Source organism: Zingiber officinale, chromosome 2A, assembly GCF_018446385.1.
Source record: "Zingiber officinale cultivar Zhangliang chromosome 2A, Zo_v1.1, whole genome shotgun sequence".
Taxonomy (NCBI): Eukaryota; Viridiplantae; Streptophyta; class Magnoliopsida; order Zingiberales; family Zingiberaceae; genus Zingiber; species Zingiber officinale.
In genome coordinates, this window is record NC_055988.1 from 117,173,351 (window position 1) to 117,191,098 (window position 17,748).

The 17,748-nt window shown below is 38.0% G+C and overlaps 2 protein-coding genes across 3 annotated transcripts; both read left to right on the plus strand.

The window, feature by feature from the left end:
* The first annotated feature begins 1,000 nt into the window (after positions 1-1,000).
* On the plus strand, positions 1,001-9,414 carry LOC122042027 (uncharacterized ATP-dependent helicase C29A10.10c-like). The gene is made up of 8 exons (XM_042601942.1): positions 1,001-1,107; positions 2,243-3,711; positions 4,072-4,260; positions 5,556-5,651; positions 5,835-6,003; positions 6,187-6,316; positions 6,385-8,151; positions 8,233-9,414. The coding sequence occupies exons 2-8, from the start codon at positions 2,367-2,369 to the stop codon at positions 8,428-8,430; spliced, it is 3,894 nt and encodes a 1,297-aa protein (XP_042457876.1). The 5' UTR covers positions 1,001-1,107; positions 2,243-2,366; the 3' UTR covers positions 8,431-9,414.
* Positions 9,415-9,970: 556 nt separating this feature from the next.
* On the plus strand, positions 9,971-14,670 carry LOC122042029 (protein NUCLEAR FUSION DEFECTIVE 4-like). 2 transcript variants are annotated; one of them, XM_042601944.1, is made up of 3 exons: positions 9,971-10,399; positions 13,072-13,967; positions 14,044-14,670. In XM_042601944.1, exons 1-3 carry the CDS (start codon positions 10,085-10,087, stop codon positions 14,513-14,515), a joined length of 1,683 nt encoding a protein of 560 aa, XP_042457878.1. In that variant the 5' UTR covers positions 9,971-10,084; the 3' UTR covers positions 14,516-14,670. The 2 variants fall into 2 exon arrangements, with proteins under 2 accessions (XP_042457878.1, XP_042457877.1); XM_042601943.1 differs by lacking the exon at positions 9,971-10,399 and adding an exon at positions 10,793-11,285.
* The last annotated feature ends 3,078 nt before the right edge of the window (positions 14,671-17,748 follow it).

Sequence of the window (17,748 nt, forward strand, 5' to 3'; positions counted from 1 at the left end):
GACTCATTCTATCATCCCTTCTCTCTCTCCATTTTTTGCATCAACTTTCTCCTTATCTTTTTTTATATCACAACATATCAATCCACCTGCTCTTTTATATATTGATACAACCGTATCAATCCATTTGTATCTTATTGATTATTTGAGAAACTCACAGTCATATATATCCATCTCTGTATCTCTTCAGTTTTCGGGTGATATATGACATTCTCAATATATAACGTGAGGTATGATTAATAATCTAATTTCTACTTTATTTTCATATTAAGATTCTTATAGAATAAATCATACTAGCATTGAATAATGTTATTTAATTATTTGATAATAAATATTTATTTTATATAATTTATGTATATTTATACATTATATTACACATAACGCGTGTACGCGATGAATCTAATTTTTAATTAAAAATATCTCTATGCTCCCTTTAAAACAATTTTGATCAAAAGACTATATATCGAAATATTTTTAATCAAAATCACACAAGAGTAATATAACTTTGTTGTAATTTTAATCAAAATTACTTCAGAATAACCTATAAAAGATTAGTTTATATATTAAATTATGAATGAGACATTATTTTAATAATATTTAAAAGAAAGGTATTTTGTTGTCTGGGTAATTAGAGATATATATATTTTTTATTTTTTTATATTTATATATTATAATTTGGTCAGGTTTAGATTTTTTGTGTTTTATATAAATTTTTTATCTAGTTTTTTTTTAAAAAAAGGTCAATCGACTCTATTCTTTTTTTTTAAAAAAAAAAACGTTTAATCAGTTTCAACCCTATTTGATCTGATCCAACCAGTACGTTGGAATCTGTCGTAAGAATTTAAAATTTCCAAAAATAACCGCATGATTTCGACAGAAGCAGTCAGTTATAACAGGCCGTCGAAATCGAGGGCATCTGAATCCCAGCCACTCGCGCGTGCGCACGTGAAGAGCACGTGACCCACGAGTCTATAAGTAACGGCCGATGCGTCACAAGTCCCCCATTCTGGGCGATCTCTCTCTCGCGATCCCCCCTTCCACGATCTCTGTCCTCGGGCACTCACCAGCGGAAGCGCTATCCCTGCCTTATCCCTCGCTGGGTTGATTTTGGTGAGATATCGTCGCCCTGATTCCTTCTTCGCCTTCTAGATTTGCGCATTAAGCCCTAATGCTCCTAGCTGTTCGTTTGGATTTGAAGACCTAAGCCTTGCCCAGTGTTGTATTGTTTCGAATTGTCATTGTGCATTAGATTGGTGAGAGGAGATCGCGTTTGACTATCTCTGCGATTGGCTCTTCAAGCCTTTGATTCATGATTCTCTAAATGGGCTGTGTTTCTGGAATGCAACCGAGAGGATGTCTCCGATTTGTAGCTAGTTGTATCCAACGACGTTTTTTTAGCATGAAATGATTCCAACGAACTCCCCTCATTGGAATGCATAACCGAGTAGTTGTTCGGGGCTGGAATTAGTTTCTGTTAGGGTCGGAATTGGTAAACACGCAATTGATCTTTTGAGACAAGCCCTTGGGCTTCTCAATGTTCGTTTTTATTTCAAACCCTAAGTCTAACCCAGCGTAGGACTGCTTTCACGTTGCTTTTGTTTTATGATCATGAGCGCATGATGACTTATTAGTTTGTGACGGATTGGTGGCTGGAGAACTTTTCTCTGCAATTGGATCTTCAAGCCCCTGTTTCATGGCTTGACAAGTAGGGTGGAACGGTTTACCTCTCAATGTTGTAGTTTTGACATGCAACTGAGAGGATGTTTCTTATTGCTGGGTTGTGGAGCTCTATGGCGTGTTTTTTTAGCAGGAACTGAATTCCTGGAACTGACTTCAGTAGTTGTTCAGAGATGGAATAAGTTTCTGATAGAATTGGAATTTGTAACTTAACCTATAATGTTATCAAAGATTCTGAATTGGTTAGATCTAGGACCTTCTATGTTTATTTAAACCAATAGATATTAAGGATCATTAAGAATTTTCTTCACAGCATATTCCTCTTTTTCTCTTTCATAGGATACGTGGGATTTGCATCTTTAACATCTTCTGCTCAAGATATGCGCAATTGTGTAGTTTAAAGAAGTATCTTTACTCTGGCTCAACACTTACATAAGACTAGAATATTTACTTTCATGCAGAGTGATAGCTCAGAAAAATGGCTAACTATATCCTTTCATTCACATGCTCATTTAAATGTAATTATTTAAGTTTTTTTTCTTAACTGGTATTATTATGTAATTTGCAGAGAGTTTTTAAGAAGCTAGTTCAAACGAATAACCCTGCAAAAGTGCAAGGATAATTTAAGTGAAGATTTGTGCATGACTGTATAGATAGTGTAATTTAATAGCTTTTATCTGCATACGTATGAAATGGGTGTTTCTGGAAGGCCACTATTTGATCTTAATGAACTGCCAGAAGAAGAGGTAAATGTGGATGATTGTCCTATTGATTATCAGCCCCAAAAATCTCTTCCGGTTGCCAATTTGAACAGTTCAACTCTTCTTCCATCATCTGAAGGATGTCAAAGAATACAGAATAACCAAACTTTTACACATGCGCCAACTGGTTCTGGTTTTCAACCTTTTTCCAGAAAAGAAGTGTCAAAGAAACTAAAAGAATTTGAAAAATCAGGAGCTGAGTCAAATACAGACCAAGCCTTAACATCTGTGGACTCAAGCTTTAAAGATGTTAACAAAATTAGCAGACTGCTGTCAGGTAGTCAGGGTGGCCTGGAAGCTGAAAGAGAAGAAGGGGAGTGGTCTGACATGGAAGTCCATGGGGAAGATATCAAAAGCATTTCAAGCAATAAGGAAGAGGATCTTGATGGTGAGTCTGCTGATAAGCAGATAATGAATGAAGAAAGTGAGTCTCTTGTTAAAACTGATGAGAGCAGCCATAACAAGTCTAGTTTTTTGGGAATTACCACTAATGAAGTTTGTGAATCAATAAGAGACCTGAATGAGAATCGCCCTTTTTTAGATAGCTATGGAAGTTGCAATTCTAGAGTGGATGCCTCTGATGATGGATTTGGGGAGTCCTCAATTCTAAAACTGAGAGAAGTAAAAGGAGTTGAAGCAAGTCATGCTCTGAGATTTGTAAATAATCCTGTTAAGAGGCCTAAAATTGACGAGCAAAAGGAGGCAATGTTGGGTAAAAAGAGAGCCAGACAAACTGTCTTCATCAATGTGGAGGATGTTAAGCAGGTTAGCTCAATGAAACCAACACCTAAGAGGCAGACTTCTTTTCCAGCACCAATTGTTACCCGAACTGTTAAGGATTCATCTTGTACTAGCACTCCTGGGGGTGCTGAAAGACCAAATACTAAAAATCAAAATCACTCTGACATCATGAGCACTGAATGCTGTTCAACTATGGAATCAGTTAACCTGAAAACTGAACCAAATGGGGATGTAATTTTAGGAGGTATAATTCGCCCAAAGAAGCTGAACCCCAACGAGGAGTTTTCAGAAACATATCCTCCAGTTCTAGGGCAGGGCCCTTCCAAGCAATCTGTGGACACCAGACAATCCAAAAACTCTTCTGTTTCATCTAGGAAGCCTCCTGTTCCTGGACTAGGCAATACTGATCACAAATTGGGGTCCAAAAAGAATCCTTATTCCAACAGGCCAAATGCAATGAACCCTCAATGCCAAGATACATCTGTAGAACGTCTACTCAGGGAGGTGACAAGTGAGAAGTTTTGGCATCATCCAGGTTTGCACACGTTTAGCTGATTCTTAGCCCTGACCTTTCTCTTGGTTTACTCGTTCCTTAATTTTACCACAGGGACTGTTTTGAGTTGTTTTATGCTACTGTGTCCAGTTCCAATTTCATGTGAACTATTAATTTGATCATTATTCTAATGTGGCATATCAGCATTATGTTTGCTATCTTAATTTTAGATGTAACTCAGTTAGTAGATAGGGTTCTATCCAAGTACTGTGAACTCCATTGTTGAATTATGCACAGTATGCATTCTATTACTGCATGCATTTTTTTTCTTAATAATATTCAATCTTATTTTGTACTTGAAATTTTCCTTTAATTTACTATCCAAATATTATCCCTTCGCAGAAGAGACAGATTTGCGGCGTGTCCCTGGTCAATTTGAGTCTGATGAAGAGTATATTAGAGTTTTTGAGCCTTTGCTTTTTGAGGAATGCCGAGCACAGCTAAACAGCACCTATGAGGAGCTTCAGGAGAATATAACAAAGGATGCACATATCATGGTTCACATAAAGAATGTCGATAGACGAGAGAGAGGTAAACACATTGCAATTTATTCTAGAGCTTCAATGTTGGTCCAAGCAATTCAGTGATCAAATGACTATAATTAATTTTAGAGATGCTGCTTCAAAGATACATCTTTTGTACGACTACTTAAATAAATTTTTAATCATATCCTGACTTCATACATGACTGCATCTGCCAAGGTGATCCATAGCATGCAAAATCTTTGTTAGGCTAGACTAAGTTGGTGACAACATAGCATGCAAAATAAACATGGTGTTCCTAGGAGCCACAAGAAGCATAATTGTTGATCTAGTGTCATACTACTAGTGGTTTTTCTGGTCTTTGAAATTTGACCTCAACTGTGGAGAGCTGTGAATCCTACTTGTGTTGATTCTAGCTAAACTATATTTACATTTGACCTAGAAGGTCATTTCTTAATCAAAGATTGAAGTGGAATGTCAAGTTCCCTTGTGTTACATATATACATCAAAGTTAATCAGAACATTCTGGTTTTGCAAAAATCCAATGTCACATTTTCTCTGGTTGTCTGATTGAAAGTAGCACTTGACTGCTTTTTCTCAGTATTGCTTAATTGTGTGATTACTGTACTTTCTCATGGATGCTTACAAGAATTTTATGGTGATTCTTGCTATAGACCCAAATTGATCATGGTTGGCTCTGTTACCTGGATGACAGAATTGGATCGACTATCTCTGGGTACAGAACTTGCCTGGAAGATAATGTGCCTGTTTATGCAGGTCAAGCTAGTCTGTAACCTTGAAGTATATGTTCTACCAAGGAACAATACTTGCTACTACAGTGTCTGGCTGAGTAATTGTTCTTCGGTCCAGAGAATGTTGACTGGTACAAGTAATAACTCAAAAATAGTCAATAGCTTTGTTTTCCATTCTTTCTGGTATTGGATGAGATGTCTGTTCATTTCATTGCATTTTCTCCTCGTTTAGAGTGTTGGCAAGTTAAGACGTAATGCATCCTAAAAATAGCATTGCAGATAGAGATGAAAAGCTGCCTCTTGTGGGATTTCTATTTTCTGGTAGACAACAAAAATATTGCTTGCATGTAATTTCGTACAGCCCCAATACATGATAAAACTTGTCTATAACCCAAATTCAGGATAAAATAAGAGGAGATTAAGATGATATGGACATCTTCAGGGGCAATAGCTTAATACAATAAAAGAGATATGAAATTATAGTTTATCTGTTGAGTCATCCACACCTTGATCATACAGTAGCAACATGATAAGGTTGCTGTTCTATCATGCAAATTTTCTCCAATAATGCTATTTTTTATGTTCAATTCAGGGTGGTATGATGCCATTGTTCTTCCAGTTCATGAATGCAAGTGGAACTTTAAGGAAGGTGACATTGCAGTTTTGGCATATCCACGACCTGGTGGAGGTTTGATTTAATCTTGATCCTGTTTCTCTTTTAGCAGTAGATTGACATGCATGGATGAGTGATCTACTCATTAATTTTGAATTTTGAATTTTGAATTTTGAATTTCGAAATGGGAAACACTCATTATGTGGAATATGGTGGTTCATAATAATTCTTACCATAGTTTCTTTTGGTCTTGGAAAGCAGGCAAGTCTGGCAGGAGAAACAATTATGATACAAATGGCGATGATACTAAACATGAGGCTACCAGTCATGTTGTTGGTACGGTAAGGCGACATATTCATATTGACACACGTTATCTGGCTGGAGCCATTTTTCATTTCTATGCTGGTGACTTGTATGGTTCTTGTAGGTAATAACCATCTTTAGATATTTCAAGTTTATCTTCACTATATATACATACACATGTAGACTATCCATTTTTTACTTGTTTTTAGTTTGAAATTGATGTACAATTATATATGTTTGTTCCTCTTTAGAAATTCTTCCTTGAACTGGCTTGAAATATGCTAACTGCAATATTTTGATGTTGCAGCAAGTCCAATGATCATATCCTTAGGAAACTTGAACCAAAGAGTACTTGGTACTTGACAACCCTTGGTTCCCTTGCCACTACTCAGCGTGAATACATAGCACTGCATGCTTTTCGCCGTCTTAATGGCCAGGTGGCATATCCTCCTCACATAGAAGGTTTTTTTTCTGAGTGTGTTGCTAATGTAACCAAGTTATACAGATGCAATCTGCAATATTGAAGCCTAGTCCCGAACATTTTCCTAAATATGAAGACCTGCCACCTGCTATGTCCGACTGTTTTACTCAATATTTTGTAGATTATCTGCATAGGACGTTCAATCCTCCACAGTTGGCTGCAATTCAGTGGGCTGCTATGCACACTGCTTCTGGTACCAATAATAGAGGGGCTAAGAGACAAGACCCTTGGCCTTTTACACTTGTTCAAGGTCCACCAGGGACTGGGAAAACACATACGGTTTGGGGGATGCTTAATGTAATTCATCTTGTTCAGTACCAACATTACTACACTGCACTTCTCAAGAAACTTGCCCCAGAAAGTTATAAGCAAACAACTGAGGTTAACTTGGTGAATGCCAGTAGTGGATCAATTGATGAAGTCTTGCAGAATATGGACCAAAGTCTTTTAAGAACTCTTCCAAAACTTTGTCCAAAGCCAAGAATGCTAGTGTGCGCTCCTTCAAATGCTGCTACAGATGAATTGTTAGCACGGGTTCTTGATCGTGGTTTCATTGATGGTGAGATGAAAGTTTATCGACCTGATGTAGCTCGTGTTGGAGTAGATTCACAGACCCGAGCTTCCCAAGCCGTTTCGGTCGAGCGAAGAACTGAACAACTACTGCAGAAGGGTTGCAATGAAGTAATTAAATGGTTGCATGACTTGAAACGCCGTGAAGCTGAATTGTCACAGCAAATATCTCGCCTGCAGAGAGACCTCATTATTGCAGCTGCTGCTGGTATGTCACAAGGATCTGTAGGTGTTGATCCTGATGTTCTTGCTGCCAGAGATCAAAACCGTGATATATTACTCCAGCATCTCGCTGCTGCTTTAGAGAGCAGGGACAAGGTTCTTGTTGAGATGTCACGATTCGATATACTGGAAAGCAAGTTCCATTCTGGGACTACTTTTAATATGGAAGATGCTCGAGCCAATCTTGAAGCAAGCTTTGCTAATGAAGCTGAGATTGTTTTTACAACCGTGTCAAGCAGTGGCCGGAAGATATTCTCTCGTCTGGCCCATGGATTTGATATGGTGGTCATTGATGAGGCTGCTCAGGCAAGTGAAGTTGCAGTCCTCCCACCGCTATCACTTGGTGCTGCAAGATGTGTTTTGGTAGGTGATCCACAGCAACTTCCTGCGACTGTTATTAGTAAAGCTGCTGGAACTCTACTTTATAGCAGAAGTCTTTTTGAGAGATTTCAGCAAGCAGGATGCCCAACTCTGTTGTTATCAGTGCAGTATAGGATGCATCCTCAAATCCGTGATTTCCCATCAAGATATTTCTATCAAGGGCGTCTGACTGATAGTGAGAGTATTGCCAATTTAGATGACGAAGTTTACTACAGAGATCCTCTGTTACACCCCTATGCATTCTTTGATATTACACATGGAAGAGAGTCTCATAGGGGTGGATCTGTCTCTTACCAGAATGTTCATGAAGCCCAATTTTCTTTGAGACTGTATGAACATCTACAGAAGTTTGTCAAATCAAATGGTGGGAAAAAGTTATCTGTTGGCATAATTACACCTTATAAACTACAGTTGAAATGTCTCCAACGTGAATTTGATGATGTTCTAAAGTCTGAAGACGGCAGGGACATATACATCAACACGGTTGATGCATTTCAGGGTCAGGAGCGCGATGTTATTATAATGTCATGTGTGCGTGCGTCAAATCATGGAGTGGGATTTGTTGCTGATATCCGGCGCATGAATGTTGCCCTTACTCGGGCTAGGAGGGGCTTATGGGTAAGATCATTTTACTTGTACTTAATATATCTTGAGTTCCTGAAGTTCATTGTTGATTATTTTTCTTCTTTTTTGTTATAGGTGATTGGCAATGCTAATGCTCTCATGCACTCTGAAGACTGGGCTGCTTTGATTGCTGATGCTAAATCAAGAAAATGTTTCATTGACACGGTAAGCATCCCAAAGGAATTCTTGCTGCTCAAAGGGTTTTCTATGGCTCCTGCAAAGCTGACATTGAATAGCACGAGGAGTTCACGAAGTAATGGTCAAAGAAAATAGCATTTGGATGCGCTACCAGAATCGAAGTCTGGAACACAATCTGAAGATGAAGATAAATCCGACTACTTCCCATTGAGAAACGGAAGCTATAGAAATTTAAATATGAATGAGAGGTTTCTTTAGATGATATCGGGCATTCAATTGAAAAGTCTAAAATTGCATTTCAGTATGGCATGATCAGGAGGTAAAATGCTTCTGGAGCTTTTGAATGAGATAGACATAAGAGTCCTTGACTCTGCAGGAATTTCTTCCGTTATCGAGCTGAAAATTTCAAATTGCCAGGCAAGCCAGGGAATTTTGGTCTCACAGGGAAAACACTTTTGGTCATTGCTTGCCAATTATTTGGGGGTGCTTAACCATGTGATATATCATTTGAAGAATGATCATCAAGACCTGGCTACATGAGGCAGATGACGATGGCTATCCTTCTTTTGTGCCGATGTGGAATGTGGCATGCTGCACAAAGCCTGGAGGCCAAGCACCGCCACTTGAGCAGATTGATCTCCCTGTAAGTTTTGCGCAGCCAAAAATATTTTGGAAGGACTTTTGTGCTAACAGCAGACCTTGTTGCTACTACCAGCTGACCAAGGCGTTGATGTGAATAATGGCAGGGATTACACGGCTGGTGCATTTATATCTTATAGGTCTAAGTGATCATCAGGTAAATAATGGCAGTGATTAAACACGCTGCAGTCAGAATATATTTATGTTCAGTATAATGCTTTAGGTTGAGTTCCTTTCTGTGCAAACTGGACAAACGGTGTCTGCAGGGAAGTCTCATTTCTTTCATAAGCCTCTTTATAAGTTGTATTAAGTTGAATAGAGAATCAATTCTTGCCGTCATAGTGTTTGAGAAGTGCTTTATTACATTCGTCAAATTCCCTGTTAAGCATGCAGTTTGACAGATCGATCTCATTCACAAAACCCCCTTCCAGAGTCAACATGAACACAACTGACAGAGGATAACAATTTCTATACCTATCCACATTCTTTTGTTTATGCAATGAAAAGCCTGCACCTCTCTCCAACTTAATTTGTAGCCCAAATGCCCGGCAATGAACTAGGAATCACCATCACCTTCCAAATGCTCCTGCATGCCTTATGCTTTCTCATATTCCCTTTGTTTCTTTGGAAAAGTTGAGATCAAGTTTTTAAACACAATCTAGCTGTTGTTGTTCCAGATGAAACATAAGCAGAATAAACACAATACTGTTCTTGCCCCCATCGCCTTTGATCTACAACCTTTCTGGTCGGAATCATGCTTGTCTACACCTCATAAGACCCCATCTAGTCCTATCGACATGGCACGAGCAAACTACCATTGATTGCCTTGCTGAACTCATTGTCCTGCGGCAATTTGTCAAACATGTAGCCTGCAAGGACCGCACTCCTGCACAACTCGCCGGCGCTATATAAACGCATAATCTTAGCATCACTGAAGTATATTACTCGCGAACCACAATGCTTTCCTAAGATTCCCCACTCATATTAAGCATCGAAACCCAATCCTTCCTTTAATCGAGGAGGCATCATCAGACAGTGCCATTGCCCGAGAATTGGAACCCAATTCCTGCAGTAGAAGCTTGATGAGAAGCTTCTCGTTTCTCTGTTTTATAGATGATAGCCTGTTAATTACTTAGAGAGGTGGGGTCGAATGAAGGCGGGGCGGCGGGCGCAGTGGTTGGGGCTGGCGGCGGCGCAGTGGGTGCAGGTGGCGGGCGGCGCCGCCTACACCTTTCCTCTGTACTCGCCGGCGCTGAAATCGATGCTGGGGTTGAGCCAGCAGCGGCTGACGGTGCTGGGGGTGGCCAACGACGTCGGGGAGAACTTCGGGCTGATCGCCGGCGTCGCCGGCAACCTCTTGCCGCCCTGGAAACTGCTGCTCCTCGGCAGCGCCTGTTGCTTCTCCGGCTTTGGCCTTCTCTGGCTCGCCGTCACGCGGACCGTCGTCGGATTGCCGTTTTGGCTGGTACGCTCTTCTTCACTAAGCCTGCCATGAATCGCGTGATGCATGAACTCACAAATGGTTTCTTTCTTCTTCATGTACATTTCCCAATAATTTTTTTTTTAATTTCAAAGGCACATGTTTGTTGCCGACTTATTTATTCACTCATTAATTAAGTTTTTTCCCTTCAAAATGATGGAATCTAGATTTATGCCTTAAAATTACATTTTGGACATTTTAATGAAACACATTTACTATTTTTTATGATGTAAATCTTTTTGTTTTTACATATTAAATATTTAATTTAAGATCTCATTTGCTTAAGAATGACTAGTACTTTTGAGGAAATTACTTTAACGGACGTATACGATTAAAATTTCCTATTTAAAGGAATTTGCGATCGCAAATATGGGTATCAGTAGGAACACCCCGACTTATTTCTCGCCGTTGGCCTCTTCGCTTCCTACGTGTCGTCGCGCATCCGCCCACAACCCACAGATCACTGCCCTGCTTCTGCCTGCCGCTAGCAAGCGAGCGAGAGAGAGAGAGAGAGAGAGAGATCGGTTGAGGAGGGGGAGCTGCGATGGCCGGAGTGGTGAAGGTCGGGAGCCGGCCGCCTTGGGTGGGGCTGGCGGCTGCGGTTTGGGTGCAGGTGGCGGCGGGGGCGGGCTATACCTTCCCCCTCTACTCGCACGCCCTCAAGAAGGCGATGGGCTACAACCAGCAGCAGCTCACGTTTCTTGGCGTTGCCAACGACTCCGGCGAGAACTTCGGCCTCATCGCCGGCGTCCTCTGCAACCGCCTCCCTCCCTGGTTTGTCCTCCTCGTCGGCGCTGCCTGCTGCTTTCTCGGTTTCGGCACTCTGTGGTCCGCCGTCAGCCTTACCGTCACCGGCCTCCCCTACTGGCTGGTTCGTCGCCGCCCCTTTTAGTATCCTTTGTCATTTGTTTTCCTCGGTCGAAACATATCTGGGAAATGCTCGATTTTGAATGATTAGAGGCGGATCGATGGTCCTCTTTAGTTCGATGCAATCAATGAACGATTTCATCATCGGCTTCAATCTAGCTTAAGTTTTGGATAACGTCGTTATTATGCAGGTTAAATCGATGCTTATTTGAGTTGGAAGCGAAAGAAAATGATTGATCATAACCAAAAAAAAAAAAAAAAACTCTCTAGATCGGTGAATGTTCATCGCCGCTCTTCTCCTATAATGAAAATATGACGATGATTATCTCTTAGCCAGATCTGCAAAAAAAAAAAGGAGAAAAATATGCCGCTTGCTTTGTAGGACAAAACACGGAAAGGCCATCAAACCTAAATTTTAAAATGCGTAATTCTGTTCTGACTATATTTTAATATGCCCCCCTCAAATCTGGATCTCGATTTGGGGAAAAGGTGGAATCACCAAATCAATCTTAATAATATTTTCTTCACTTCTTCTCATATTTAAATATGCAGAACTGTTTGTAGAAGTTGCAGGGAACATTTATTCAAATTCAGATCAGAACTAGATCGTAAAAGAGAAGGTTTGGAACCTGAGTGCTTATGCTTGCATTTTTTTTTTCTTTTTTACAACACAGCTGTGCAATTAGGCAATTTATATAGCTGAAGTTCTAATGTATGAATTAGCTTACCCTGCTGGCTCTTTATCATGCAGAAGGTACTGATTGATTCTGATCTAGTTGGTATTACATAGGCTGACTGACATGACTCCAAAATGAAGTCCATATCAAAGACAGTAGACTAATACAAGCCTTAAACCAACACAAAAGCAACTATGAGACTAAAGTTGGGTGCTACAATCTTGCAACTTACAACAAATGTCCATGCAAGACTTACTGATGGAACAAAGTCATCTTACCGTCCAGCATTTGAAGTCCCACAAAAAATCCACCTTCACTGATATACTTTTTGATTGGATTGTCGACAATCATAGGACTAGTGCTACTCCAAACCATTGGTTAGATCCTGAGAAATAAAGGGAACTTTTCTTAACTTGATAGATGCATTACTAAAATGATAGTCTAAGTTAATTTTGAGTTTTGGTTAGTAAGGGGCAAGTTGTTGGGCAAGGAAAAGGGTTTTGTGTGTTGTCCAGTAAGTGGGAGATCCATCACCAATTCTAATGCAATATACTGCAATGTTTTGGAAAACATACTAAGTTATAAATGCAGATGCAAGTGTCTTTCCCAACTGTTGAGGATTTATCCTTTAACAGAGGGGTTTTATCCAAGTGCTTAACTGCATGGGATACAAGTCGGTGGCTTCTTTTATGTCTTTTGATGATTCAAACTTTTCCTTTGGGTGGCCAATGTCCTTTTGGAAGGATTTGTAGGTTATGCAACTTACATTTTTAAACATTTCTATTTGATAATATGTGATTTGTAGTATATGAAGATAGATGTATATGCTGTATTTTCAGGTACACATTAGTTATGTCTTTATGATTTGATTTGTCTCTATACAACACCAGAAACAGAATACAATCAACAATTAATATTTATCTAATTTGGACCAACTTATAGTAGTATGGAGTTATTTTCTCCTCAAGAAAAAATAAATAGACTACCAAGTAACCAACTCTAATTTAGCTTGTTATTTTTCCAAGTAGTCTCATTTTGTTCAAATAAATATCTTTGTGCAAGTCAATGTATATAACATTCTTTATAGAACTAATACTTCATTTTACCTTTCAGTTATGGATAGCACTGTGCATTGCTACCAATAGTAGTGCCTGGTTTGGGACAGCTGTCCTAGTCACCAACATGCGAAACTTCCCTCTCAGCAGAGGGACTGTTGCTGGCATTCTCAAGGGTTATGTTGGGCTCAGCGCTGCAGTTTACACTGGATTGTACACTGGTGTACTTCACAGCTCGTCGACAAAGTTATTGCTGTTTCTTACTCTTGGATTGCCTATCATAAGCCTTGCAATGATGTATTTTGTTAGGCCTTGCACACCATCCTTGGAAGAAGACTCATTGGAGCAAAGCCATTTTATGTTTACCCAGATCTCAAGCATATTTTTGGGTCTCTATCTACTCGCCTACACAATCTTGGATGATGTTCTCCCATTAACTGATGGTGTTATCTATATTTTGTTCGGTGTAATGGTGCTCTTTCTCCTGGCCCCCCTTGCCATCCCAATAAAGATGACAATCTTTCCAAGGAATCGCAAGACAAATGTTGCTAGTGACACAGGTAGCACTTCACATCAAGTAACTACGGGGGCTGGTGATGAAGAACCATTGCTAGCGACATCATCATCAAACAATTTGGGGAATGCGCAGGAGAATGATGATGCTTCGGATGTTGACATGCTTTTAGCTGAAGGAGAAGGTGCAATTAAAAAGAAGAGAAGACCCAAGAGGGGGGATGATTTTGAGTTTCATGAAGCATTGGTTAAAGCTGATTTTTGGCTTCTATTTTTAGCATACTTTCTTGGGGTCGGCTCAGGTGTTACAGTGCTCAATAATCTGGCTCAAATTGGAATTGCTTTTGGTCTTGAAGATACAACCATATTGCTATGCCTCTTCAGCTTTTGCAACTTTGTTGGTCGCATAGGCGCTGGTTCAGTATCTGAGCATTTTGTCAGGTAACAAGGTCCCTCATTTACGTGGTGGAAGTATCATTCCACTGTATATCATGACATAAGTTTAAATATTTCGCAGATCAAGAATGCTTCCTAGACCAATCTGGATGGCATGTACCCAAGTGGTCATGGCTGTAGCCTACCTTCTCTATGCTACAGCCATCAGCGGCACTCTTTATGCTTCGACTGCCTTGCTCGGTATCTGTTATGGCGTTCAGTTTTCTGTGATGGTGCCAACTGTCTCTGAGCTCTTCGGCTTGAAGCAATTCGGACTACTCTACAACTTCATGCTACTGGGAAATCCACTGGGGGCCTTCTTCTTCTCCGGTCTTCTCGCCGGATATGTATACGACAGCGAAGCCGCCAAGCAAGACCCAAGTTCAAGCACTTGCTTGGGGCCCAACTGCTTCAGGTTAACATTCTGGTTTCTTGCTGGGATATGCTGTTTGGGAACCTTGTTGAGTATAATTCTATCAGTGAGAACAAGGCCAGTGTACCAGATGCTCTATGCCAGTGGATCCTTCAGGCTGCCTCGAAGTTCACTGCATTGATTGTACTCTGTTTTGGAATTATTTTGTTGTGTATTAGTGCAGGACCGTTGCTGCTAGCTGCAAATCTATGTTGTTATGAAGCCGTTAACTATAGTGTTCTTGGATTTTGGATTACAGAATGGTTCTGAGAAAAAGAGGTGTGGCGTTCAATCTAACTCCAGTTCTTGTGATTAATAATTAATAGGGCAAAAGTGAAAGGGTGTTTTTTTTAAAAAAAATTATTATCAAAAGAAGGTTCATCTTATCTTCTGCTAAATCACAATTGCTATGTAATTATAGCAGCTATGATCTCGTACTTATTATATATAATTATAGTAGTTATAATTTTATATTACTATAACTGTATAGTTGTAGTAGTTGTGATCTTGTACTTATTATATATAATTATAGTAGTTATAATTTTATATTACTATAACTATATAGTTATAACAACTAGAGGACCGTAATTATTACAATTGTATAATGATGTGCGGAAAAAGATCATACAAACAACAGTTACTATAATATAATGTTGATTGGTATTGATTAGAAATAAAGTATTTATGATAATTTATAATTACTATAACATAATATTGATTAATATAATTTATAATTACTATAACATAATGTTGATAATATTAATGTTAACTAATGTTACAGTAGAGATGAAGTGTTGATATTATAATAACAATGTTATTAGTATCTATATAAAGTTAAAATATTATTATAATATAATATTGACTAGAGATATATAAGTGCTATATTATAATGTTAATCAGAACGATAGCTACTAAATTATAAGGTGATTATTAATGTTCTATAAAATTATATAGTAGCTATTGGATATAATTGAGTAGCACCTCGTAGCCGCTATACCAACTTCAAAAGCAAGAGTAGTTTCGAAAAAACAAAAAAAGATCGATATGAGATGAGATGATGTTCTAATAATATGAAAGAGGAAATGTCTTTTTGATTTTGTTTATACAAGTATTGAATTTATACTGATTCTATATTCCAGCCCCTCTGCGTTGGTAAAACTAGACCTGACCACATTTCGGAATCGACGGTTTGACGGTTCGGAATCGATGGTTCGACGGTTCGGAATCAACGGTTCGACGGTTCCAGACAGGTCGACCCTTAACCTTAACCGCTCAAGACGATTACGGTTCACGGTTCGGAACCGCCGGTTCACGGTTCGGTTCACAGTTCGTCACAGTTCAAAATTATTATGTTAAAAAATTAAAAATTATAAATTAAACATTACAAATTACAAATTACAAATTACAAATTAGAAATTAAAATTTATTGGAAAAAGGGCTTGCACTTATTTAAGTTGCCTATGTATCCCTTTAGGGGAATCAAAGCCCACGTAGTTCTTTTTCATTTTTATCCTTTTACATTTTCACTCACTTCCATTTCCTATTTCTGTTCTATTTGTTCCTTCAGTATCAAAATCTTCAACTTCGTCATCTGAAAGTTGCATTCCTTGGATTCTTTTCCCCGCTCTAGTCTAATCGTCCAGTAATGCTTGGACTTCCAATGAGTCACGAGATAAAGTTGATCATCGTTCATCTAATATGTTGCCGCCGGCACTGAACGTCTGCTCCACAGCAACAGTTAACACTAGACAAGCTAATATTTCTTTGGCGATCATGGAGAGAACGGGAAAGCTTTGAGCCTTCTGTGACCACCACTTTAAGATATCGAAATTTTCGCTATCAGCTTCATTAAAATCAAAAGAAGTCGTAAAATAATTCTCAAGTTTCTGTGTGGAACTTGAGAATCCTCGTGGACGTTTTGTCCGTTCTTTTAATAAGAGTTGTGCTTTTGTAAGTTTTAAATTACTACTAGTAGTTTGTTGTATTTCAGAAATATTAATTTGTGTTCCATATTTTGCATAATATTGATTATAAATATCATATAAATAAATTCTAACATTATATATAATATTAACTGGATCAGGGAAGAATAATCTTTAATTGGAATTAAAGCGTCATAATATAAAGTTAACCTTTTTGTAAAACTTCTAATTTAAATCTAGTATCTAAAGTGAATGCAATTAAATAAATTTCAGGAATTAAATAAAAATATTTTTCCCATTTAGTTTTCATAGCTAAGATGCAAGAAAATAAAGATTCATTATTAATATGCTCATTTAAAACTAATACTATATTAGAAAAATTTTCTAAAACTAATTGAGCAGTGGGGTAATAAACACCGGGAAGTTGTTCGGTTGCATCATTAAATACTTTTAAAATTTCACAAATACTACTACAAATATTCCATTGTTGTGAAAATAAATATATATTAGTATTAGTATTTTGTGCAAAAAATGAACATAATAATTATTTATATTGAAATGAATCTTTTAATAATTGCTATGTTGAATTCCAACGTGTTGGTACATCACGTAGAAATTTGTTAGGTCTCATTCCATTAATTTTACAAAACTTATCTTATTGTTTCATTATAGATGGATGAGACCATAAATAAAAAATTACAATTCTAATTGGTTTAATATAACTTTCTAAAATTTTTAAACTATCTTGAACACATAAATTTAAAACATGGCATACACAACGAATATGAAAAAATAAACTGCCAATAATAGGTTGACAAACAAATTTTAGATCATTTATACAAGCGGTATTGAAACTAGCATTATCTAATGATATTGAAAATATTTTATGAGTTAAGTCATATTCTTCTAAAATTAAACATAATAATTGTGTGATGTTATGAGCGTTATGTGATTTATCAAAAACTCTATAAGCTAACAATCTTTTTTGGAGGTTCCAAGAGTTATCGATCCAATGACAAGTCACACCTATATATGAATGTGTTTGCCAATGATCACTCCAAATATCGGAACATAAAGAAACTTTATTATCTAATTTACTAAATTCATCAATTAAATTCTTTTTTCCTTGTTTTACTAATTTTTTAATTGTACGAGTAAGTGTAGTCCTAGGAACACGTTTAGCACATGGATTAAGAGATTCTTTACAAAAATCTTCAAATGTGCATTTAGATCCAAAACTAAAAAAAGGATATTCTATGGAAACAAATTTAGATAGTGATTCTCTTAATTTATTATCCGAATATAAAAATAAATCGGAATCGGTACTACCGCTAGTTGAAGAAAATCTTGATAATTATGTTTGAGAACAGTCGAGTCCATATTCCGTCGGGTGCTTCGTTTCTACATGTCGTTTCAACGACCCATAGCCACTGCTGGCTTGGAATTTGTAGGA